The sequence below is a fragment of the Pituophis catenifer genome, unplaced genomic scaffold (assembly GCF_029215685.1).
Source record: "Pituophis catenifer annectens isolate HBS135680 unplaced genomic scaffold, rPitCat1.0.hap2 SCAF_14, whole genome shotgun sequence".
Taxonomy (NCBI): Eukaryota; Metazoa; Chordata; class Lepidosauria; order Squamata; family Colubridae; genus Pituophis; species Pituophis catenifer.
Window position 1 is genome coordinate 2,213,909 of NW_027256894.1, and position 26,235 is coordinate 2,240,143.

Below are 26,235 nucleotides of genomic sequence, written 5' to 3' on the forward strand. Positions count from 1 at the left end.
GGCCCCGGAGAGCAACTCCGTCCTCTCCGGCCGAGAAAGCACCGCGAGCTCCGACCGCCGGCGAATCCTCTCAGAAGCGCTTCCTCCTCGCGAGCGGCTCCTCCGTCGCCCGCCCCGAAGGGCCGCCTCGGCCGCTCGCCCACAAGGCGGACGGGGGCCTCCGCGAACCGGCAGGCGGCGCCCGGCCAGGCCCGCCCACGGAGACTCCCGCCCGCTGCGGCTCGAGCGCGGCCGTCCGCCCCGCCGCCAACCAGCCAGCGGCCCCTTCCGCAGCTCGCGCCGACTGCTCCGCAACTCCCTCGTCAGGGACCGGCCCGTCTCCCCCCGCCGGCCCGTCGCGCGTTCCCATTGGCACGCCGGCCGCCGGCCCGGCCTCCCGCGCCCTCCGGTTGGCCTCGCCGCCCGCCCGTCAGACGGGAGCCTTTTCTCGCGGAGCGCCCGCCCCCGCGGCCATCACGCTAGTGTGCGCGCTAGTTGGCGGCGTTGGGGGATTCCGAGCGGAGCTGGTTGAGCGCCCAAAGTCCCTCTTCGCCTCGCGCGCTGGCTCTGGTCGGGGGGGCGGGCGGGGGGGGCCGCTGCTGGTGCCACCGGTGTCCATACAAAAGAGGGAGCGGAGCGGCGCGCGGCGGAGCCAGGCAGCCTCCCGCGGAATCGGGGACATGGACATGAAGAAAAGGATCCACTTAGAGCTGCGGAACAGGACGCCCTCCGACGTAAGCCAGGGCGGGCGGGCGGGGGGCTTCGCGGCGGCGGGAGGGACCGGGGCGGCCAGGCGGGGCGCGCGGGGAGCCACACTGCGGAGCGCCGGGCGCCGTCCTGCCGGCTGCCGTCGCGGGTGCTGCGCCGCTGCCCTTGAGGTGCCCACGGGGGGGGCGAGCGCGCGCGGCGGTCCGTGGCCGAGATGGCGGGAGGGAAGCCGCTCCCCCTCCCCCCCGTCCGCCGGGTCTCCGGGGGAAGGGGGCGGCTGGCGAGGGCTCGTCGCCCGGCCGGAAGGAGAGAGGAGCGAGCCGGGCAGGCGGCCGAGTTGGTCCTGCGCTCGGGCGGAGTTTGCCCGGAGCGCCCCGGGCGGTGGGGGTCGCCGGCGAGAGGCCGGGGTCGCCCGCAAGTTGAGGGCGCCCGCCGGATGGGTCGCTCCCGCGGCGCGGATCAGGCGCGGTTGGCCGGGGAGCCATATTTGCAACTTTGTAGTCCTCATGAACGCGCCCTTTCTCTGCCTCCCCCGCCCCAGATGTGCGGGCTGGGGCAGCGCTCGGGGGGCGGCGGCGGGGGGGCGAAGGGAGGCCTCATCTCCTCCCCCCCGCGCCCTCCTGGCCCGCTCGGGAGGGAGGGGGCGGCGGCGGCGGCCTCGGCCCGAACTTGGGATGCTGCTGGAGGCTGCCTGGGAGGCGAAACTTTGTCCGCGGACTCGCCCGGCCCGCCTGCCCGGTGGAGTTGCGGGGGGGGGGCGGAGGCGGAGGCGCTGCGTTTCCCTCCCAAGGAGAAACTGAGGTTGCGGGGGGGCCGTGAAAGAACTTGGGGCTCCGCCGTTCCGAGAAGCGCTTCGCGCCCAGCCCCACCCAGGTGGGAGATGTTTTCCTCCGCCGAGGCGGGGGGGGCTTTACGTAAGGCCGGCCGCGCAGTTCTGCCCCCCCCCGCCCGGAGTGTCACCTGCCTCCCGGCCAAGCGCCGCTCCCGCCACCAGCCTCCCCCCGCGCCGCGCCGCCCAAGCGCTTTACGTATGAAGGCCGGTTTGGCGCTCGGGGAGCGGCGGCCCGGCGGGGGGGGGTGGCGCTCGGAGGCCCCTCGGGCGCAGCCCGCCTGCTCCCCCCCTCCGGCTCACGGAGCGCAAACAGGCGGCCGGTCGGGGCCCGCGGAGAGCGCGCTCGCTCGCCCCCTCGGAAGCAGCCGGCCTCCGCCGCGCCAGCCACACGCCCGCCCGAAGTAGGACACGGCGCCATCTTTTTCCCCCGCCGAACTGCAGCGAGGAAAAAGGGCCGCCCGAGCGAGCGAGCGGAGCGCGGGGTCGGTTCCTGCCCGCCCCCACCCCCGGCGACGGAGGACGCGGCCTGCGCGGGGCGGCTTGGTGGGCTGCCGGCCTCGGGGGGGGGGGAAGAGGCAGCGGAGGAAGCCCCCCGCCCGTCCGCCCGCCCGCTGGCCTCGGTGCGCCCTACGGAACGCGCGCCCAGAATGGCCGCCTTCCCAGCCGCCGGCCCGGAAGGCTGAGGGAGGCTCCGCTCCGGGGAGGGAGGAGGCGGCGATCGGGGGAGGGGAGGCCGCCCTCCCGCCGCCGGCTGTCTTCGCCCAGCCTGGCACCGCCGTCGCTCTCCAGGGCTGCCATTTTGTCGCCGAAGCGAAGGCGCGCACTTGGCCTGGCGGGCCCAGGAGGGGACGGGCTGCTGGGGCTGAAGGGACGCGGAGCCAAGTGCCGGTCGCTTCCCGAGGGAGGGGGGCAGAGGCGGGCGGTCTCCCGGGTCGCCAGGCGGTTCACTGCCCCTTCCAAGAGGCGAAAGCATCCGCGCGCCAAGCCGTCCCGTGCCCTGCCCTGCCAGCCCCGGACGCCAAGCCGACTCTGGCCACTTTTACCTGCCCGGGAAAGCGCCCGTTGCCGCTCCCCGACCGAGTCCGCTTCTTCACGCGAAAGGCCTCGGCCAGAGCCCTCCGGAGCTGGTCCCCGCCGAGGCTGGATTGCAGCGGACATTTCCTTGCTGGGCAGGGAGGCTTAGCGAAGGGACTGCCCCCCCCCCCCCCGAATTTTGAGGGCTGCTACCAAAATAACTTCTTGCCGCCCTTCCTTCTCCTTGTCTTCTGCTCAACAGTCTCATACCTGTAAAATCTCCTCCTGGTAAAGAGTCAACTCTTGTGTCAAGATGGCTCCGCAGCATTCTGTGAACTCTAGGAATGCTCCATGCTTCATGGAGAGATGGAGTTCCTTGAATGTATTGGTTAGAAAGCATGGAGTCTTGGGGACAGCCGCTCAAAAGGAGAAATAGAGAAATTCGGCTATTTAGAACTTACTTAGAATGTGATAGTTCACAAAATTTTCATTTAGTACTCTTGAGAATTTTGCCAAATCAGAATTTACTTTTTTTTTTTTTACATTAAAACAGCTTAAAAGTGTTAGGCAACCTAGTTAATATTCAATAAAATTTTACATTGAAATTTTTTCCTGGTATTCTTTGTATTGATTATTAGGTTGGAGATTGTGGGGATATTTTTGCAATAATAGAAAAAAAATGCATGCAAGCGATTTAAAAGAAATCGGGTGAAATCAGTAGGAAATTGAAATTATGAACACAGTTCTCATGTAAATTTTGCTGAATTAAGAGGATTGCTCTCAGAACCAAATGTATAAGTTACAATACTTAGTCTAGGGCATGATACCTTCTGTTTTAATTCCTGGCTTTGTGGTAAATTGGTGCAATTTGCAGTTGTTTTTTGAAAAAACCACTCTTCTGTTTTATTCATAACTGTTTCTCATTCTCATGAGCTTTTTTGGGCTCTTGAGGGTGAAATTTGTCTCTGATTTCCTGGCAATAAATCTTGAATTCAGTGAGACTAGCTTCCAGATAGCTGTACAGGATTATCCCACCACTCTTGTAATCCTGCTGATTTACAAAAGACATTCGTTAATTATATAATGAAAAAGCAATTGAGAATTTCAGGCTTCTGTGCATGCAAGTAAGGTACAAACTTCAGGATCACCAAAGCCAGGGACTTTTGTTTTTAAACATCTAATTTCACAAGCTTAAATTCTTCTTCTTTCCACCAGGTGGATTCGGAACAGTTCACTAAATAAACAACTTGAAAACAAAGCTGTAATCTATCGAAAATTAGTGTCAAAATAACAGCAAACAGCCAGCAGAAAAGCCATTAGCTATAGATCAAACTAAAAATATTCAGCAAGTGGCCTTCAGCAGCTTGATTTTTTTCCAAATATTTAAAAAGGCCTTCTCCAATAGAGCCTACTTTTATTAAGCGCTTGCCTTTCTCTGATGGGCAGGGGATCTGGAAGGGCTCCAGATCTGGAGGGAGGAACATATAGTGGCCCTTAAGGCGCCAAAGTCCCAAGTCATCAAGTCATTTGATCTAGTGAGAATGTGATTTCATTCAGAGCATGACGGGGTATTATGCTTAAATGCTTTTGAAATGCAGTGGGATCAGGAGGCCCTGCCTTCTGCATTCATCTAGGGGTCAGGGATATAGCGAATATTTTCTAGAATTCCATGTGCCCTTCCATTGTGTTTCTGTAGCAACACATTTGAAGTCACCACCTCTCATCTCCCACCTTAGGGATGACTGTGTAACAATTACAAACTCTGTAGTTCTCAACTACTATATAGTTCTGTCCATGAACTTTATTTTACTAGATTTATCTTAGTCATGAATTTAGAGAAGTCCTATGAAGTTGGTAAAAGAGAGGGAGTCACTGGTCCAAAATGATCACTGGATTTTCATGGGGCTGAAGATGGACTTGAATTTGGAACTCCCTAATCTCAGCTCATCATTTCAGTTACTTAACCACACTTTACAGTTTTGATGCAACAAGAGAAAAACCCTTTTGATCTACTAGTAATACAGCAGTAGCTTGTTAGTATGGTACTGCTGTTTGCAGCGTGTTCCAAATTCTAGTGCAACATGATATTTTTTCTTTGCTCTCTATGTTGTGGAGTAGCCTTCTAAACTTCCTGAAGTAGGGTTTTTTTGGGGGGGTCACTCCATCCCGCTTGCATATAGGCTTTTTAATACTTACAGTTCTGAAGTTGGTGAGTTTAGAGTATAAGAAAAAAGTTACTTTGTTTCTGAAAGCACATTCAGGTGACATAGATCCAGATTCAACCATAGGTGAAATGAAAGTGAACTCATTGCTAACTGTGGTTTTGGGAAATTAATATAGTCTGGGTATATATCTGAGTAGTTTCAATCCACTTTGCTTTCAGATTGCAGAGGCTCTTTGAATAGTTCACAAGTACAGAAGTGAGCAGGTTTTTCTGCTACATTGGAATTCCTATAAAAAGAATTGAATAGAAATGGATAAAACCAATAAACCTGCCTACAAAGTTTTGAGAAAGCAACTCATATTTCATTAATTAGTCTCCCTTAATTTTATTTTAATAAAAATGACTTCCAACTCCCTTATAATAAAGGAGTCAGAAGTCAACACCTTTCCTTTTTTTCCCTTTGCTCTACACTTTACTCTTCCCTTATTTCCCTCCTATTTTCTTTTGTATTTCATATTATAAACTAATAAATAAATAAAATTAATTAGTTTCCTGTTGTTGAATACTTAAAGGTATCGGTACACATAATCTATAATGAAGACATAAGCAATAGAAATGAGAGAATGCAGTAGACACAATCATAACCAAAATCCCCAGATAAAAAATATGATTTTTGTTCTTATAATAAGGTATCTTACAATAAGATCTTAAAACATCTAGATCTTGTTGCAAATATGCAACGTCTCCTGCAAACCACAAATACTTTAAAATAGTAAAAACTATAAAAGCCAGCCTGAGCTCATTTCTGTAGCAGCCTTTGGACCCTCAATGAAATCCATCTAAAATTGTCAATAAGAGCCATGAGAGACTAATGCTTTGGGATTCAAAATGAAAGTTGTGTTTTCTTTCGGGTATAATCTTCTTCAAGAAACAAAGTTTGTCTCATTATGGTTTAACACTTTTTACAAATATTTCTAATCCATGCATGGACAAATGTTGGGGCCACAAAATTGCACCCGAGTTGTATTGGTTGAAGTGCATGTAAACAATATCTATTACTGCTTTACACACTCAGAACCTTCAGAAAAAAGTCACTATCCCCCCCTCCCCCCAAGCTCCCATAACACTTCTTGACTGTGAGGCCTCTTCAGCAGTGGAGCAGGCAGTTCCTTGGAGTCCTGGGGACTTCATCTCTGGAACTTTTAAAGCCAAGGTTGGATAACAATTGGTTGAGGACAGTGAGCATTCCTGTCTGGTGGGGACTCCCAAGTCCCTTCCAACCCCAGGATTCAGGGAGGCCCTATAGATGCTTAAAACCACTCCCAGAAATCAGAGAAAAGGTGTTTCTGTGGTCAGCCATAGAGTCCTCAACCTCACTAGTCCTTGCGAACCAGAGTGGAGTTGTTTCAAGAGTGTTTCAGCTACCATAGAATCCTCACACAGGTGGCCAGAGTGGCAATTCCAGCCTCCCAGATGGAAACATAATAGCAATTGCATTGCAATGGCAGAAGCAGAAGAGGGAGGGAGGGAGGGAGGGAGGGAGGAAGAACCACTGCCCCTACAAGTGTTGCGGAAGAGGGTTTTGTAAGCAGAGGCAAGCCATGGGTTGCCCTCCTCCTTCCCACATCTTGATTTTGGATAACAGTTTTATGGGCTATGCAATATTGAAGAAACAAGAAGTGGGATTTAGCCCAGGGAAGACCAAATGTGCAGCCAGTAACAGTTAGTTGAAATGCACTAGTGGTGTTTAAATGCAAATGGTGCTTTATATGATGCTTTGGTGTTCTTAAAGGCTGGTAGAATTAGAGTGTTATTACTAATAGCTTGATTAGCATCTACCCTTACATGCTGACAGATACTGGATTGATTGCATTGGACCCTCAAGTCCAACCTACGGCTTGATTGTAGAAATCCAGATTAAAATATCCCTGAAATCTGGTGCCTAGTATCTGCATGTGATGGCTCTTGTCAAACGACTTTTACTATTAGCAGTTTTCTTTCCCAATAGTCCATTGGAATTACAGTATTGTAACTTTCATCCATTCCTTGCTCTTTTCTCCAGAATTTATTTTTCTGCATGACAACCATTGAATTATTTGAAGAATTATTTGATGAGTACTATTAGATTTTTCCTTGTCTTCTCTTTTTAAAGCTTGTTACTAACAGTTGCATTATATTCTCATGTGATTTAATTTATCTCTCCATCCTCAGAATCTCCCTTTGATTCTGATAGTTGATAGTTTCCATGCACCCTTCTTTAAGTGTAGAGCCCAAAATTGGATTATTCAGGTGCTTTTATTAACATAAATTAAAATTACACATATCTTTTTTTACAACCATGTCATTCTGTAGACTTGAAGTCAGTCTCCAGGCAACTACTATTCCAAAATCTTTTTCCAGCCTAATATCTGGATTTTTTCCCTGTCTTCTCACTGATTCTGCTGTAATTGGCAAATACAAGTAGTCCTCAAGTTACGACCACATCTGAGCCCAAAATTTGTGTTAAGTGAGACATTTGTTACTTGAGTTTTGCCCCATTTTACAACTTTTCTTGCCACAGTTATTAAGTGAATTACTGCAGTCGATAAGGTAGTAACCTGGTTGTTAAGTGAATCTGGCTTCCCCATTGACTTTGTTTGTCAGAAGGTTGCAAAAGGTGATCACATGACCTTGGAACACAGCAACGGTCATAAGTATGAACCAGAATTTTGATCACATGATCATGGGGCTGTTTCAAAGATCGTAACTATGAAAAACGGTCATAAGCCACTATTTTCAGTGCTGTTGTAACTTTGAACAGTCCCTAAATAAGCTGTTGTAAGTCAAGGACTACCTGTGTAAGCATTCCCTCCCCCTTTTCATCTAAATCTCGAATAGGAGTGTGGGACCCAATGCAAAGTTCTGTGCTGGACTTTGGGACTTCGTTTTCATTGATTGAGGGAGAATTCATGACTACTTATTAAATAAGATTTCAAGCTAGATGTGCATCTGCTAAATTGTTAGTTTATCCAGAGAAGATTTAACTAGCTTGCTAATCATAATGTCATGGAGTATTTTGTCAAGTACTTTACCGAATCCAAGACATATTATTTCTACATTTCCACACACTACTAAGGGAGCTATGTAATTTAAAAAGGAGAGAAGATTAATTTTTTTTTGTTTGAAGAAAATATGTAAATGTACAAAAGAGAATGTGACATAAATAAAAAAATATAATAGGGATAAATAAACCAGGGATTTTAAAAAGTTGTGGAGGTTATTGCCATGATAGAAGTTACACCTTTCCAATATATAATCAATGGTATCATTTTAAATAGTTTAATATCACACCACATTAAAGGACAAAAACCACTATTGGGCTAAAATGAATACGAGGAACCATGATGAACACAATATAAATTATTCATTGGAACTATATACTATATGAGTTCGGTCTACATTGCTAAAATGAATTTAGATTCTACAGTATGCATAAAACTCAATTTTGTGTATGATAACAATCCATCTATTAGATTATAGTCTGTGAATGATTTCAAGCTGAAGCATGTGAAATTTGCTTTTAAGGTACAAAGTTACTTCAGACTTCAAAGCATATTCCCACAACTTGATTAGCCAGTGCTTCCACTGAAGGGATCTGACAATTTTCCAGTAAGAAGCATATAGTATAATAGTAGCAGTTATTATATATGGAAGCAATTCAGTATATTTTGAACAGGAATATTTTATGTTAAAATGGGAATTCAGCTTTTAAGATTTGTTCCATACTGGTATTGGTTGACCCCCTCCTCTCTAGGACGGCCCCTCAAATATCGGAAGGCAGCTATCATGTCAACCCAGACTTTCTCTTTGTTACTGGAGTAGTCCAAGTGTGGTTTTACCAGTGCAGTATAAAGCAGTACTAAGACTTCACATAACCACCGAATATGAAAAAAATGGTCCAATTTAGACCAAGGCTCAGCAGATGCTCTTCTGAGATATTTTCAGATTCAGTCTAATATCTACTTTCTCCCCTTGTTTTTGCAATTCTGCAATGACATATGGATACTGAAATCGATTAGGGAAACTGGACCAGTAAGAATTTGAAGGATTTTATCTTTGTCTTATTAATAAGTAAATATTGCAATCTGAACAAATTGACATTTATTTATTGACATTTGTTTATTTCATTGTATTTATATCTTGCCTTTATTATTTTTTACAAATAACTCAAGGTGGTGAACACATATAATACTCCTCCTCCTGTTTTTCCCACAGAACAAAACTGTGATGTGGGTTGGGCTGAGAGAGAGGGACTGGCCCAAGGTCACCCAGTTGGTTTCATGGCTAAGGCAGGACTAGAACTCACGGTCTCCTGCTTCCTCGCTTTGTGCCTTAGTCACTAGATCAAACTGGCTTTCTCTAATAACATTGAGTAATTACCATATTGTTTTCATGGTAACAAAATGAACAATTCAAGAAAGCAAAATTTCAAAGCATGTTCTGGCAACAAAGAATATGAACCTCTTTCAGTTCATGTTAATTCAATTCAATTAGTTCAATTAAACAGTTCAATTTAATTAATAGAAAAGAGGGACCATTAAATTGAAATAGATGAGCAAGTCACTGTAGACGGAAGGGTAGAATAAAGGCAATCTCAATGTCCTAGTTAAAGAGTTGGTGGCCTCCCAGCTGTTCTCAGTTCCTCTGGATTGGCAAAATCAAAAAAGGGGCATATTGTGACTTCGTACCTTTTCAAGTGCATTCCAAAAGTGACATTGAGTCACTCACATGACCAACCCACTTTACATCTGTTACGATTTAGACCATAATAGGCAGACTCCATCATGGTTGTAATTTGAGGACTACCAGCATATTAACAATTGGAGGTGGACAGCTTCTCCACATAAGATTACGCCCATCCTGTGCACTTTGGTGCCTTAAAGGGAGTTTGGTTCCCCCCTCCCATTACTATTTATCTAAATGAGTGGTGTGGTGGCCTGAAGGTGGAGCTCTCGCCTCACAATCAGGAGGCTGTGAGTTCGATCCTAGGTAGAGGCAGATATTTCTCTGGACACAATGAGAATATATCTGCTGGAAAAAAACCTCCACATTGGCAACAGGAAGGGCATCCGGCCAGTAAATACTCAGCTCCATTCAGTTGCCCAAACTCCACCCGACAAGGGATTATGGGGTCATTAAAAGAAGATGATGATGATTACTATTTATCTAAATTTCTTATGCTGAAACAGCACACAGGCCCTCAGCTAAGCCAATGCACCATCTGATTTTCATAAGAACAGAAGGAGGAAGAATTATAGTATAGCTGCTATTTGTTTATTTATTTGTTTGTTTTTCCATATCACTGTCTTCTGTTTATGTATCTAATTCAATTAGAAGATTACATAGGGAGATGCATGCAAGAAGAATAAAGCCCCAGCATTTCCAATTCCTGAAAACATGCAAGTATTCTGTTTGTTAGTGTTAGTATCTTGATAACTCCGAAATGCAGAAGACAAAAGGTGAGGAGTGACCTGACATATGGAATGGCAAATTTCAGTGAGAAAACAGCCAAAACACCAATGCAATCCTAGGTTCCGCTAACGGGGATAGTATCAAGATCATGTGAAGTGTTTGTACCGCTTCATACAGCCTTAGTAAGACCACACTTGGAATACTGAATTCAGTTTTGCTCACCACGATAGAAAAACAATGTTGAGAGACTGGAAAGAGTGCAGAGAAAAGCAAGAAAGATGGTCAGGGGGCTGGAGACTGAAACATGAAGAAGGGTTGCAGGATTTGGGTTTGGCTAGTCTAAAGAGAAGAAGAATTGGGGCGACAGGATAGCAGTATTCCAGTGTTTGAGGGGCTGCCACAAAGAAGAGGGGGGTCAAATTATTCTATAAAGCACCACAAGGCAAGACAAGAAACAATGGATGGAAGCTAATCAAAAAGACAAGCAACCTGGAATTAAGGAGAAATTTCCTAACAGTGAGGACAATTAACCAGTGGAACAGCTTGCCTCCAGAAGTTGTGGGCGCTCCATCACTGGAGACTGGACAGCCACTTGTCTGAAATGGTATGGGGTCTCTTGCTTGAGCAGGGGGTTGGACTAGAAGACCTCCAAGGTCCCTTCCAACTCTGTTATTCTGTTAAATTGACTTCAACAAAGGAGCACAATTCCAGGATTTAGCATTATGGCAAGTTGTGAAGGTCTGTATTTTGAAAAAAAAACTAAAAAAGAGCAGCTGTCGGCCAACACAGAGACTGTGAAATAGTCCAGCTAGTGAATGATTTTGTTCAGTTGTCCTCTGAACCTGGATTAGTTGAAACTGCAGCAAAGTTTTCTTTCCAAGTGATTGGACAGCTCTCCCTTTCAAATTCATTTGGAATTCCTTTCCATTAATCGGACTGTGTTTGTTTGGAGTTCCAACAGTATCAGCAATTCAGCCGAGGGAGGAAGGGGGCTTGTCGTATTCGTTATCTGCCTTTCTTCCAGCAGTACAAGAGACGGCAACCATGGGAGAATTACTTGAGTTTATTCTCATAAGAGTTGACTTTGGAAACACTCACTGAGATGGCGTACCTGGCCTAAAAACACATATTTTTAATCCAGCAAAGGTACTCCAGGTCAGTACAGATAATCCTCGACTTATGACTACAGTTGAGCCCCAAATTTCTGTTGTTAAGCAAGGCAGTTATTAAGTGAGTTTTGCCCCATTTATGACCTTTTGCCACAGAAGTTGCGCAAATGATTGCAGCTGTTAAATAAATTATGCGGTCATTAAACTGGCTTCCCCCATTGACTTTGCTTGTTGGAAGCCAGCTGGGAAGGTTGTTAAACTGGTGATCACAGGACCCAGGGACGGGGCAACCGTCATAAAGACATGCCAGTTGCCAAGCACGGAAATTCTGGTCACGTGACCACGGGGATGCTACAAATGGACATAAGTGAGAACTGATCGTAAGTCCCTTTTTTCAGAGCCGTTGTAACTTCAAACGGTTGTAAGTCGAGGATTACCTGTATTGCATCCAGTTACACTTGTTGGTATGTGACTTTAGGCCTGTCTGCTTTTTTCATGTTATAGATACAGATGGACAGAATTATGTTGAAGTGAAATAACTATGAGTGTTCCCACCTTCTATATCAGGGTCCCCAAATTTGGCAGCTTTAAGACTTGTGGACTTCAACTCCCAGAATTCTAGGAGTTGAAGTCCACAAGTCTTAAAGCTACCAAGTTTGAAGACCTCTGTTCTACATAGTGACTCTGTTCTAGCCTGAAGTGTTCATGCAACTCTTTGGTCATTTTGAAATTTAGTCCTCTTAAATTTAGTGGGATTTACTCCGAAATACTGTTGGTGGGTTTGGCTTGAAGCAAGCCTGGAATAGATCAGAGAGTCGAGACCTCTCTAGAATCTTCTGAAGGCTATATCAATTACTCTGATACGTTAAATGCCTATTTATTTATCCATTTAGAAGCCTCTCATCTCCCTCACAGGAACTCTAGGCAGTGTGCAAATAAAATGTTCAAACAAAAAACCTGAATATAAAATTTTAAAAAAGAAGCCAAATTGTTACAATTCAACATTAAAAGGCAGGGGGAGGACACTAGCCAGCCAGCTGGCTATGAGCTCCTCTGTGAGCCCCAAGCCAGGCGGCAGGGGCTCACAGAGGCAGGGGCTCTATAGATACTTCGAAGGGCCAGGAGATTGAGGGCCCACCTCACATAGTGGGGGGGGATGTTATTATGCTAATGATAATGTTATATGGTAATTATTGAAAAGTCCCATTCTTTCGGGGCTGGTGCCTTTCCTTCATCTGATAGTTGTAACTAAGGGTGACTGAACCTGAAAATGACATAACTAAGCCTTATTTTACTTATTTTTTGTATTCAGGTAAAAGAACTTGTTCTTGACAACTGCAGGTCAAATGAAGGAAAAATTGAAGGCCTCACAGATGAATTTGAAGAGCTGGAACTATTAAGTACAATCAATGTAGGCCTCACCTCAGTTGTAAACTTACCAAAGTTAAACAAACTTAAGAAGGTAGGTGGTCATTCTATTTTATGAAAAAAACATGACGCCCAATAATTACTTATATAAAAGACCCTTGAACCAGGGTTGAATGGAGGTTTCTATGTGACTACATAATAAAGCAAAGCTTTGGATCTTTTTAATAAACGTGGTACATCTAATTGTAAAGTGTAAAGTGCAGGGATTTCCTAATATTTCTTGCTTTTGTTTATTATAACTCTGCAGCCGACACACACATTTTTTACATGCCTGTCTGCCCACCTGGCTGCCAATTTGGCCTCATTTGATAGTTGGCTCAGGTTGTGCAGGCTCCTATTTTTACAGGGTGGCAGAAGCACTGGCAGCCCCTGCCCCCCATCAGCTCCCCTTCTTTTCTCCCTTGGTAGCATTTTCTTGGCCAGGTCAAAATTATTTTGCCTTTGGAATCATCCTGGCTCTTCTTTGCTGCTGCTGCTGCTGCTGATACCCAGCTAAGACCTGCCCTTTTGCTTCCCTTTTCTCACTCTCTGTTCAAAATTTGTTTCCTTTTCATTATCGAAACTATTGGCTCCACTAGCCTTTACATTTTGGCTTCATTGCCCTTCTGCTAGCAGCCTTTTTTGTTCGTCTCAGTGGAGGTGTTAATTCAGCTGTTCTCTTGGTTGGCGTCTCTCTGCTCTACATTTGACTCTCCATGCTTCTTTAGGAAATACTATCCTGTTGCCTGCATGGCCTCTTTCCCCATTCTGCCTTCTTTCCGCTCCATCATTATTTTTGTGACTTTCCTTGTTCTCCTATTATGAATGAATGAATGATCATCTCACAGCCCACCTTCCCTCTGCAGATGTTGCCTGCTTAGCTTTATCTTGGCTTCCAGGTGTGCTATGTTTGCCCTGTGTCTTGGTTTTCTTTTGTACAGCTGTTCTGATGGCTGCCAGTGCCATTAACCACCAGCCCTACTGTTGGCTCCCAATCTATTTTTGGATTCAGACAAGCTCTATGTCTTCCACTCCAAAACTTTTCACCAGCTCTCCTCTCCAAGCTCCCTCTCCTCTTTCATTCTCTTTCACTTCTCCAGTTCCTCGCTTTCTCCAAGCAGCTTTGTGATGCTGCTGCTTTCATTTCCTTCCAAACCTCTCCTAAACCCTCTGTGTCTGGAACATATACCTTTATACCATATACCTTTACTCATTCTTTTGGGGGGTATCAGGGTGGAATTTCAGATTGTTGGGGCCTCAGGAAAGGGATGTGTCCTCTGTGAGGTGATATATGTGCACAGATACTGGACAACAAATGCTATATCATCCTAAGAAATTAATAATATAGTTGTTGTTTTTTTTTTTGTCTCAATATTTATCTCCTCAGCTCGAGTTGAGTGACAACAGAATCTCAGGGGGACTGGAAGTATTGGCAGAAAAATGTCCGAACCTCACACATCTAAACCTAAGTGGCAACAAAATAAAGGATCTTAGTACAATAGAACCTCTGGTGAGTCCACGTAGACTTCTTAGGGAACCCTTGCTGATCAGTTCTCAATACTCCTGGGGTTGTTCCTGTAGTTCAAGGATGTCAAACTCAAGGCCTGCGGGCTGGATTCGGCCCGCGGGATGCTTAGATCTGGCCCACGGAGCCGCCCTGGAAACAGCAAAGGAGTTGCCTGCAGTGTCTCTGCCAGTGAAAACGGAGCTCGGGAGGGCCGTGCATGGCCCGCCCGAGCTCCGTTTTCAGCTGCGACAGCTTGCAGCCCTCTGCCAGTGAAAACGGATCTCAGGAAGGCTGCTCCTCCCAAGCTCTGTTTTCGCTGGCAGAGCGCTCTGGCCTCCACAGGCGCCCCTGACATGAATGATGTTGAGCTGGCCATGCCCACCCTGGCCACGCTCCCCAAGGTCATACACAAACCTGACGCAGCCCTTAATGAAATCGAGTTTGGCACCTCTGCTGTAGTTGCATACTTGCCCTGCAGCCTCTCTGGCCTCCCCATTCCTTTTTTGCTTAAGCACCGTCTGGTCTGTCACAGGGCCCAAGTGAACAAGGAATTGGGTTCTCTTACCCACTCTTGACTGCCTTTCATTATGACTCCTGGGGTCGACCTTATTCCTGAGCAGTAAAAAAGAAAAAAACCCTGTAAGCCAGATGATGAAAAGGACAAATTTCTGTAGCTTTCAGTGGAGTAGGAGACATTTCCAAATTAACTCAGGAGATAGTTCCCTCCTTCCTTTGGTCCTCCTTGGCAGCCTAGACTTCATACTGTTAGTGTTGCATTTTTAAACTTTGATGCTTTTCCATACTCCCTTCAGTTTGCCAGGCAATAATTTCCCCCTTTCCTCCCTTTTTCTAAACTTAAAACAATCTCGGTTTCCTTGACTCTTTATCTTTCTAGACAGATCCATAGAAACAATATTTGTGGACAAGTCAGAAAATAAAGGAGGAGCATAGAAGCCTGGGGTGCCTCAAGGGAGGTAGCAGCTCAGGATAGGCAGACGTAGCACAGCTGTCCCCCAAACTGGGCGGCAACAATTGTCCTTGTGCCTGTTTTCAGTCCCTGTGAATAGCTGCCCTGAACCTTGACTGAGTAACATGGCGACTGGCAACATTTTTGGGTCTGCTTCTGGCCTCCAGATTGCAGCTTCTGTTGCACTTTGTCCATGCTGGTTTTCTGCTGAGAAAGTCAATACACTTTAAAATGGAGAAAGTACGGAAGGAAAAAGAGTGTATAAGGATGAAACAATAAAAGTATAGTGCTATGCGGCGTCTTTGGCAGCCTCTCCCCCATCGGATGGGACTAAGAGCCTTGGTGGCGCAGCAGACTAAAGTGCTGTTAAGTAGCACCAGCTGCCTGCAATTACTGCAAGTTCAAATCTCACCAGGCTCAAGGTTGACTCAGCCTTCCATCCTTCCGAGGTCGGTAAAATGAGGACCCGGATTGTGGGGGCAATAAGCTGACTTTGTATAAAAAAGAACACTGCTTAGGGGGGGCCGAAAGCCCTATTAAGCAGGTATATACAAAAAAGTACGAAGGCTATTGCTCAACACATTGTAAGCCGCCCTGAGTCTCCAGAGAAGGGCGGCATATATATCGAACCAATAAATAAACTTCTCTTCCTTTTTTTAAAAATCTAATAGAAGCCTTTTCAGGGCTGACACGAACAGATAAGAAGAGTCATAGGTATTTGATACTTTTAGTTAATATACACTGATATTTAAGCACCTGAAGCCTCTTCTTCCACACAGTTTGGGTAGGTTGGGGTGACAGAGTGAAACTTGCCCAATCATCCCGTGAGCTTCTGTGGCTGAAGGTAGCCTTGAATCTCGTCTCCTGTTCCAACACCATAAAATACGGCTTTATTGATGGCTTGGCCAGGGAGCATGGTAGGCTTCTGCATCTCCCTCTGGTGGCTGCCTAAAGGGATGTTGCCTGTAGGCTGGAAACAAACAGGAGGCGGCTTCCTTCATGGGATTTAAAATGCCTGGCACACCTTGAGAACCTGCAGTCAGGGTTTGTTCCCATTGGGGCTTTGGACAGCTGCCTTGCAGACTCCCAGGGATCTGTGGCTCCAGTTTCAATCCAGCCCACCTGAATGAGGCCACTTCCAAACCTCTTGTAGACCAAATCTGATTCTAGCCAGATTGATAGAATGCTTTCTAGTTAAGAAGCCCTTTGATTATATATTTGGAGGATTTATTTTGTTATAATTCTGACACAATTGTGTTGGGCTGAGGGTTGGCAATGAACCCCTTCCTTTTTCTTTCAGGAGAAGTTAGAAAACCTGAAGAGTTTAGATCTTTTCAATTGTGAGGTCACTAACTTGAATGACTACAGAGACAACGTCTTCAAACTTCTCCCCCAACTCACGTATCTGGATGGCTACGATCGAAATGATAAAGAGGCCCCTGATTCAGATGCAGAAGGCTACGTGGAAGGCCTGGATGATGATGAGGAGGATGAGGATGGTGTGTGAGCTTGATCCCTAGTTTGAGGTTGACTCCCAAGAACAAAGCTCCATATCTTTGCCTTATTTGATGCAGTAAAACCATCCACAGAGTTATTTGTATCAGTTTGTAGCATTCCAGTTTGCCCTGGAAGCAGGAGACTGGATGAATCCTGAAAAATCCCTAGATTCCAGTGCCCTGTACTTCTCCTTGGCACCAAATATTGATGAACATTGGCATCTTGCACTGGAACGGTGGGGTAAATATATAAGAGGACCATTGAATAGCAGGGGTAGTATCTAAAGGTTGATTTTACTTCTCTTTAAATTACTGGAAACGCAACTTCTGGATATGATGATAATGGCCACTCCCGCAGATTGCTTTCAAGAGGATTACAGTAAATTGGAGGAAGAGACAGTACTCAGTGGCTGATACGTACAATGGCTTAGTGGGACTTTTGTTTAGAAGGGACAGCAGAGGCCAGGAACAACTGCCTACAACCTGCGCTCTGAATTTCCAACAAGTTTTAGACATGATTGCTGGCTTGAAAATCAGTGACTCTCAAGTAGATGGACTCCTCTGGATCCAGTCCAGAGGGGGCTTCTTATATCCATGCTCTTTTTAGTGTCATGGTTCCCTTAAATGCGTGGCACACTCTGCACTTTCGCGACATGCCCTATCACACAGTGCAGAATGTGCCATGCGCAAGTAAGGAACTATCGGCCTGGGGATGGTGGGGAATCCTGTCCTCCCAGTATAGGCTCCGGGAGAGGCAGATTCCTTGCAAAGTTGACAAATGAAACATATGCAGATGATAGGTACGTAAGCATTGATTAAACTAAACTTCAGAAATATTTTGAACTGACCTGCACTTCTTTTCTCTTGTTATGTTCCACTTCATAAAAACACCAGGTGGTTTTGCTGTTTTAAATAGGTTTAGCTGGTTTGGAGCATTTCTCCTTCAATTTGCATGAGGTGAGAGAAGTGGGAGAACTACATGATAGGTTGCTTAATGTTCTTGGTCTTCCTTTTGGGTTTCCTGGAAGCAACTTTGTTCATTGCTGAAGACAAGTTCTTTATTTTGTTCTTTTGTTTCGTTAAATGCCTCTCTTCTGCCTTTGGGACCTGTCTGTTTTCTGCTTGCACAGCGTTCTGCCCCTAGGATAGATTCCAGGTGATCACAATATCTGAGATGCAGAATTTAGACTCTTAGTTGATAGCTCCAACTTTCAGATAGCTGAAGGAGGGTGAGTGGGAATCTGATATTTCTGTACATGCTTAGTGGCGCGCACACACACACACTGCCCCATTCCTCCTGCAAAAGTTCAGGACTCCATCTGGTCCTGACTGTAATGCTGCTCTTGCACTTGATGGCCTGGGACAGACAAAGCAAAGGTTTAGAAGGAGGACCAGAAGAAAATGGAATGGACTTCTCTCATTGGACAAGAGATAAACTGGCTTGATTTTTCTGTTTTCTTTTTATAGAAGAGGACTACGATGAAGAGGCTCAGTTAGGAGACTATGAATTAGAAGAAGAAGAGGATGTGAGTGGAGAAGAGGAAGAAGTGAGTGGAGAAGAAGAGGTAAGTCGAGGAGATACTTGGGGAGAGAATCAGACCAGACGGAGTGGTGCGATCTGTGATCAGCCAGAGCAGATAATTGCCTCATACCGAATACGGTTATGGCAGTTCCTCTTCCAAAGCAAACTAAATTTTTCCAAATCAGGCACGTTCTAGATGCAATAAAACACTTTTGCCTTTTCTCTCTGGCAGGAGGATGAAGAGGGTTATAATGATGGTGAAGTAGATGATGAAGAAGAGGAAGAAGAAGTTGGTATGTGCAAAGCAAACCTTGAGAAAACCTTTGCCCTCTTTTAAAGGCTAAACAATCGGGACAGTAGCCCGGATCTGAGAGAGCAACTGATAACGCTGTGGTGGGGTTAAGCTCTGCCTGGAAGCCAGGTTCAAGTCATCCTGCAGCCAGGGAGCTTTCTGGGTGACTCTAGGGTTGCCTCTCCCCATCAGCCAACCACTCCCTCAGAAGGAAGCTCTTGGGGGGGAAATCAGTGAGCCTGCCTTGAGCTCTTCAGAGGAAAAGTGAGATATGAAGGGGGAACGCGAGGCCTGTAGCTTCTTTTTGGTGCGACTGGGAATTTCTTTGGGGCAAAGTTAGTTTATTGACTAGAGGGCTTATAGAGTGGCCTGCAACTCTTCAATATGTCGTTGGAATTAAACAGACACCAACCAGCTAATTTAAAATTAAAAGCATGAAAAATAGCCCCTAAGGGCATTAAAGAGTTCTGGGTTAATATTTTTATTTTATTCCTCCTCTTTGCACCTATTTTATATAGGAAAATGGTGCAGGGCTTTTAACAGTGCTTAGCTAACCAGTTTAAGCAGCTGGGTGCAGCCTGTACTGTAAAGGGGCAGAGTGGAACTTTGCTCCCTGTGGAAGTGGGGCTGAATTTGGCTGGCGGGAGAAGCTGCTTTTCCCCATAGCTGCCCTGGCCTTTGCTCTAAGCACTGAGCCGTGGTGGCGCAGTGGTTAGAGTGCAGTCCTGCAGGCTACTTCTGCTGATCACCGGCTGCCAGCAGTTTGGCAGATCGAATCTCAGCAGGCTCAAGGTTGACTCAGCCTTCCAGCCTTCCGAGGTGGGTAAAATGAGGACCCAGATTGTGGGGGGTGAGAGGCTGACTCTGTAAGGCTGCTTAGAAAGGGCTGGAAAGCACTGTGAAGCGATATATAAGTCTAAGTGCTATTGCTCAGCTGGAAATTGGGCTTAAACCTAAGTGGGTTGCTTTGCAGCAATACTTTGCCCCCATTCCAGAAGCCCTCCTCTTTGGGGCTGCATGGGGGGAGGTAGTTTGTGGGGCAGAGAGATGTCCCTTGTTCTGACCCCCAACCCTTTGCTTTGACAGAAGAAGCCCGGGGGGAGAAGAGAAAACGAGAGGCCGATGATGAAGGCGAGGAGGAAGATTAAATGCAACGTAATCTGTTCTGGGGGGAAATAAGTTTCCTATTGTGATTTGACTGTTTATACCCTGTATTTTCACCCCTTCTCACCCCCTTCCTGGAATGTAATGTTGCTGTGAGATCAAGAAGGAAATGCATAATTTTATGGGCAAGGGAATTAAAATAACATTTTTTTTTTAAAAAAAAGAAAAACCTGCCACTCAGACTGCTACATTTTGTTTCTGAAAAAAATATTTTATCTGTTATTCCTGTTTACGCAAACGACGCAAGAGATAAATTTGTTTTTTTTGGAGTGGCTCATCCTGGACTCTGGATTTTTTTAAAAAAAAAGCTTTTTAGAAATAAATATGAGCCAGAGGATTCCCACAATGATTCAAATTGATGGCTGGAATAGGGAGGGTGGAGGGATAATTTGGGCCTGAAGACTCAGTGGCTTCTTTCTCTCCCCCCCCTTTTTTTTTTACCAGTTTATGAGGATATTGTAAGTATTTCTTTCTTCTCTTCTGGATGCAGCAAAATTGGCCGTGGGAGCATTCCAGCCGCCGCCAACGCAGGGGAGCAGCAGCATCTTGATAACCAAGTGTTTTCTTGTTACCTGTTTTGTGAATGGCTGCTGTTCCCAGAAACCCCTTTTCTTCCACTTCCTATCGGTAACATTTACTTGGCTGTTTGTAAATAGTGACCAACTATGTAATTTCTCTCTCTCCTCTCTCTCTCTTTCTCTCCTTTTTATTTGGTTTGTGGGGGTGACTTTGCAAATTTTTATTTTAAAAAATCTTGTAGAGCATGACTGGGCAAGCTCTCGGGATGGGAACTGCTCAAGAATACAGCAGGATCCTGGTTCGTATTCTGACTATTGAGGGGGTCTAGAGCAGTTCTCTGTAAACGGCAGTCATGAAAATATCTATAAATATATATAAAAAGTGTTCCTAATTTCCTGAGTTAACTGGTGAATTGCATTTGACAGTTGTAATAAAAAAAGAAAATGTTTGAACCCTTTTAACTAAAGTGTGTACTATTTTGGTCTGTAAAATACTATATATAAAAGTATATTAACAACTCCTTGATATTAGGTGATGAGAATCTGTTTCCACGTGTGGTCTACAGTACTCTGAAGATTTTTGCAAAGCTTTTAATTACCAGAGGAGACAGTACTGGACGCCCAGGCCAGTCGGGTCTCTTTTCATACACGAGCATGGATTGCTGATAGAAAAGTTGTATTTTCTTAAAAAGTCAGTAAATTGACTGCAAAGTACCTAGTTGAATGTACAGATTTAATTTCATGTCCCTCTTCAATTAGAGCATCAGAAGTGGGTTTGTGTTTTCTAGTCAGTTTCTCATCTGTATATAAACAAGCACAACCATTGCGACCTTCCCTCTTGCTCCCCAAAGAGCCAAACTTTTTGAGTTTTATGTCTTTGTTAATTATGAATTTCAATAAATCTTTTTATACAATTTTTTTTCCTGTGGCTTATTGCAGTAAATGGGCCACGTGGGAATTTGCTGCTTGATTTTAAAGTTTTTTTTTAAAAGAACAAAGTTGTAATTATTTTAAGAAACTTTAAAAAAAATGAAAATGAATTAATCACAATGGCTCAGTCCACCAATGCAAAATACTGCGGTGTAACAGAAGATGGGGCCTAGTTGTGTGGCTCTACCTCCAACGTCTCATTTTCAGGCTTCCCAGAGGAGTCTTCTGGAAGAATGGGAGCAACCATGAGGTGTAGAAGCTCCTTTTCCAGGAACAGAACACTCTGCAATATTCTTTCTCCTGTGGGCCACAGTGACCTGGCCATTCTAGGGGAGAAATGGGAACAACTCAGAGTTCTTGGAAAAAGCAGATTTGCATGCCTCTTATGAGGTATCTGGTAGATCTGTCCTTTTATGTCAGGTTAATGAGGGGCTTTCCAAGCAACCTCTGTAGCCACGTTGGTTTCCCATTTCCATTAGATCCTATGGGAAGATCCTCTTCTAGTTGGGAATTTCCCTCCGCAGAGGCTTCTTTCCCCCCCTTTTTTTAAAAAATTTGATTTATATGCCGCCTTTCTCCGGAGACTCAGGGCGGCTTACATGGGTTAAGCAATAGCCTTCATCCTTTTGTATATTTATGCAAAGTCAGTTTATTGCCCCCACAATCTGGGTCCTCATTTAACCTACCTTAGAAAGGATGGAAGGCTGAGTCAACCTTGAGCCTGGCGAGATTCGAACTTACTTTAATTGCAGACAGCTGGTGTTAAATTACAATGCTTTTAGTCTGCAGAGCTATCCAGGCCCTTGAGGAAACCCTTAAGGAAACCATCTTGGTTTGTCTACTCACAAAGCAGGTGGGAGAAATTCAAGAGGCTAAATGTGCTCAGCTTTTACTATCCTTCAAGCTCTGTGGGGAAGGCACTAGATCGCTGCTTTCTAAAAGAAACCCTGGGCTTTGTTTCAGAGTTTGTACCAGGAGTCTCTGCACTGCCTGCCCACCTCCCTGCCGCCCTTTCGAAGGCATCCTCATCCCACCCAGAAGGCAAGGAGACATCACAACTGATTGGTTTGCTATTTGGGTAGCTTTATTTTGTCGCTACTGTAGGGCAGCATAAATAATAAGCGGATGGGAACACTGAAGTGGCGTAGTGGAAAATCAGCGTTAGGCACAGAGTACAATGTGAACATGGATGCAAAGAGAAAAGAGCCCAGTTGCCTGGCTGTCCTTGTGAATGAAAGGTGTGAAAAAAGGTGGATCCCAAAGAAATCTTTGGTGCACGAAGTGGAATCTCTGGCAACCTGGCTCTAATTTTCAAGGAAAGTGATTGTCCACATACTGGCGTGGGAACTGTGAAACTGCAGGACCAGAAGCCCTGAGAAGTTGAACTGGGCTAAGCCCGGAGGTCAGCTTTTTCCTGCCCTTTATGGACAAAACTGATCCTGCCAGATCCACTCTTCTGTATAGAGTAAAGGCTTGTCACAACATTCCCCACAACATCTGAATGGGATGATTCCCAAACCATAGTTGAGGGAGAGCAGAACTAATATGGCTTCAATACTTTGAATGAGTCCCTTTAAATCTTTTGAATCGGCCAACCTCTTAGCTAGTTCCAAGCCAGCGAGAGCTGGATAGAAGCCAGAATGATCACTAATGCGTCAAGTGTGCTGGCAGGTCCAGGGGCAACATTGTGTACCCCTTGCTTCCAAAAGTACCAAATTTTGATTGAACTCTTGCATTTACAAAGCCTCTCCTAACCCTTTTAGCATGTATCCTGGCTGCATTCTGCTTCTTGTGGGATGGATGACAGCAGGTGTGGTAAGTGGGCCCAGTGCTAGCCTCCCAATGCAGGCTTCTCTAGGTAGTGTGTAAATGTGTAAATAACTCCCCAATGTCTCATTCAGGAACACAAGGCTACTTTAGAATACTGTACACAACATTTCAGGCGCTTGACTTCTTCAATGGGCATTGAAACTCAATTGCCATTGTAATTTGATCAGGATTCCACAAACAGAATTACCACTTTCTTATTTATGAGAAAAGGGTGTGGCTCTGGAAGGAGAGAAGAGCCACGCTAGAAGAGCTGGCAGCAAAGATATCGCAGTCACAACACTCCTTTTCTGCAAAGGCAGCCAGCCATCCTATTTCCTATTTTGAAGAGCAAAGTAGGAAATTAAATATTAAGCCATTCTCCAGCTGAATGTCTTCAGGATGCATTGGCCAGGCCATACAGGCTGGAAATTCTGGGTACTCATCATATCTGGGTGACTCCAAGCTGAAAGCTGTGCTGACCTAATTCGCTTGGCAGGCACTTCTGCCCGACCCTCTTGCAAAATTTACCTTCCAACTGCATTTTCCTTGAAAGTGTATCTGCCCAGTCCTAGTAACGGGGATTAAGAAAGCAAGGTGGCGCAGAATAATCTTGGGAGGACAGAGGGGTATAACATAGCCTGTTCTTTGCCCCAAAGAAGGGCTAAGCAGATCTGTTCAGCAAAATTCTGGGGGAGACTAGATGGCAGTTCAGAGATACAAAACCCTGAACTGGCGATGCCATCTTGTGCCATCTGCATTTTTGCAGCCCAGATAAGGCAGCCAGGAGTAGTGCCATCAGGTTGAGCTGCCACATTGCCCAGCATCTGCGCCAAATCTCTCTATCTCGAGCAGCAAAATATGTAGGGCCAGTCTTGAAGACAACAACTCCTTTGGGATTGACAGAATTCCTAGAGTGGGAGACTCAAGAAATCCTAACCAACCAGCCATGAGCGAGAAAGGCGTTTCTTAAGTTGCAGGCATGGCGTGAAGGCAGAGACAGAACGGGCTCCGCCATCGTGGGAACAGCAGCTGGCATACTCAGAAATCTAAAATGTGGGTGATCTCCCAAAATGGCTATGATGGAAGAACCTACCTACTTACCAGCCCTTCTGCAGGATGCTGCCTACTTTAATAATCTTGTTTGTTTTTCAGATTTTATTCTGAGATTATTTTTATAAATAACTGAAGGCAGTGAATATATCTAACACTTCTCCCTCCTCCTCTTCCTCTCCCCATAACAACCCTATGAAGTGGATTGAGCTGAAAGAGAGGCTGGCCCAAAGTCACCCAGCTGTCTTTCATGCCCAAGATAGGACTAGAACTCAGGCACCTGGTTTCTAGCCTGGTACCTTGGGTTGAACATTTCCTGCCCCCCCCCTTTTTTTTTTGTTCAGTGACTGCCTTTGGTAGCATGCAAAATGTTCAGCTCCAGCAGCTTTCTTGGAAATGAAGCCAAGATGGCCATGATAGTGCAGTCAATGCAAAGTTCGCCTAATGCATCCTGGCCACTATATTGATTTTGAAATCCGCATACCCCAACCTCCATGAGTGTCTGATACTAAAGGTTGGCATTTTGTTGTGCAGGTAGCTTGCCAACTCCCTGTCCTAAAAAAGATGGGGACTGGGGTTTTTTAAGCGAAATAATTAGAATGGGCCTGCAGTTTTGTAAGTGCCATGAAAGCTGTCAGGGCCCCACACCTCATAATTAGATCATGTACTCAATAAGCAGATCTGCATTTGGGCAGGGGGGCAATGGCCATCCATCTTCCTGGATGTGCTTCAATAAGGATTACCAGCTCCCTTTCCTGCCACAAACTGGCCGTTTGCCAACTGCTCCATTAGCTGCTGAAGAACCTGAGCTATGAATCTGTTTGAAAACTGTCAGGATGGGAGAGTCACGTTTAACATCGTGTAGGACTGACTGGCACTCTTCAGCATTGTGCCTTACTAGCAAATATATATGCAGCTACAAATACAGCTCTGCCGTCTACTGCTTCTACCAAAATGAATGAAACATACCCCTGGCTCAGAAGCTGCTTATGGGTAGTACATTAAAGGTGCTTAATTTTCGCTGGGTTAACTGCTCCCCACTTGAAATACCCGCTGGGTCTTCCATCTGGACTCTCTTGATCAAGAGAACGGCCTCTGGTAGGCCTGTATGTGTTGCGTTTGTATTTTGGATTGTATTCCCTCAAAGGCTTCATCTACTTGCCACTTAACAGCATCTGTTTCCTTTTGTCAAGGTTATCTTCAGGACTCTTGTAGCTGTGCGAGTGTGCGAGTGTGCGTGTGTACATGGGTACATTTGCAACCACTCTTGAAGAGATCAATTAGAGATGCAACCTGTGTGCATTCATTACCCAGTGCCCATTGGGTATATTTCAACAGAATAAATTGTAGCTACCAGCCCAAGAGTGATGCCCAAGCAAAGCAGGCAAAGCAGGCGCCAGACAGGCAGGGTGAGCCCTGGAGAGTGTTCAATAACACCAAATCCCACACTGGCTGCAGGGTTCAAGGAACGCTCAGGTCACGGTTCCCAAGAGAAGGGAAGCTGTTTTTCTTCCAGATTTCTTTTCAGTGTAGTGAGTTTGCGTTCCAATTGCACACTCACTGTTTATCGACAGCCCCCCCCCATTATCTCAGGAGAAGAAAGGTAAGTAATAATGAATTCAGTTGATTTTGTCTGGGCTTACAGTGCTTTCCTTTTTCATCCCTGGAATAATCAGGGATGAAAACTGATTCCGTAATTTTGCAAGAATGACAAACAGCAGTACGCTTCTACTTACTTCAAGAGAAATTTGGAATATACACGTCCCTTGTTCTTTTCATGCAGTAGTTCTCAAGTTAAACCATACAAATAACTTTTTAGTGCTAGGCAATGACCAGAGAAGAGGCTTCCAGTTAGCAGGTGTACCCGTGTGCTGGCACAGGGTCTCTGGCTCATATCACGTGTTAAGTCGAGACAGTAAAATTAAAGAGTGGGTATAAACAAAGAGTTTCTTTAGAAAAAAAATCCCTTCAGAGTCCATTATTCTGGGGGCTATTGCGCAAGTTTTTCAATTCCAACTGTAGCTGTCGGATTTTGATGTCTTTCTGCGAAAGCTCAACCTTCAGTCGACGGATCTCATCTTGTTGCCGGAAGAACATTCGGAGGAGCTTCGTGGAAGACAAGAAACAGAAAAGGATCAACAGGCTGAATAGATTGGAACAACTGCAGCGAATGTGCTGCAGGATCTGAGATGGCCCCCTTTGGATCCAAGGGTTTGGATCACCTTATCTGGGAGAACCTGAGAAATTTCACTTTGCATGGACAGGGATGGAAATGCTGGGGACCAAACTGCAGTGATCCTGCAGTTCTGGCACTGC

The 26,235-nt window shown here is 45.6% G+C and overlaps 2 protein-coding genes across 4 annotated transcripts in view; one reads left to right on the forward strand and one right to left on the reverse strand.

Moving 5' to 3' along the window:
- The first annotated feature begins 559 nt into the window (after positions 1-559).
- On the forward strand, positions 560-21,044 carry ANP32A (acidic nuclear phosphoprotein 32 family member A). 3 transcript variants are annotated; one of them, XM_070953329.1, is made up of 8 exons: positions 560-713; positions 12,570-12,719; positions 14,052-14,174; positions 16,439-16,637; positions 18,102-18,199; positions 18,389-18,449; positions 19,535-19,603; positions 20,057-21,044. In XM_070953329.1, the coding sequence occupies exons 1-7, from the start codon at positions 660-662 to the stop codon at positions 19,594-19,596; spliced, it is 747 nt and encodes a 248-aa protein (XP_070809430.1). In that variant the 5' UTR covers positions 560-659; the 3' UTR covers positions 19,597-19,603; positions 20,057-21,044. The 3 variants fall into 3 exon arrangements, with proteins under 3 accessions (XP_070809430.1, XP_070809431.1, XP_070809429.1); XM_070953330.1 differs by having other exon boundaries at positions 20,103-21,044; XM_070953328.1 differs by having other exon boundaries at positions 19,535-21,044.
- A 1,087-nt stretch (positions 21,045-22,131) lies between these two features.
- CORO2B (coronin 2B) overlaps positions 22,132-26,235 on the reverse strand; it is a 92,747-nt gene continuing 88,643 nt past the window's right edge. Inside the window, exon 12 of the mRNA XM_070953386.1 lies at positions 22,132-26,025. Within this exon, the coding sequence (XP_070809487.1) occupies positions 25,888-26,025 (138 nt within the window). The 3' untranslated portion in view covers positions 22,132-25,887. The remainder of the gene's footprint in view (positions 26,026-26,235) is intronic.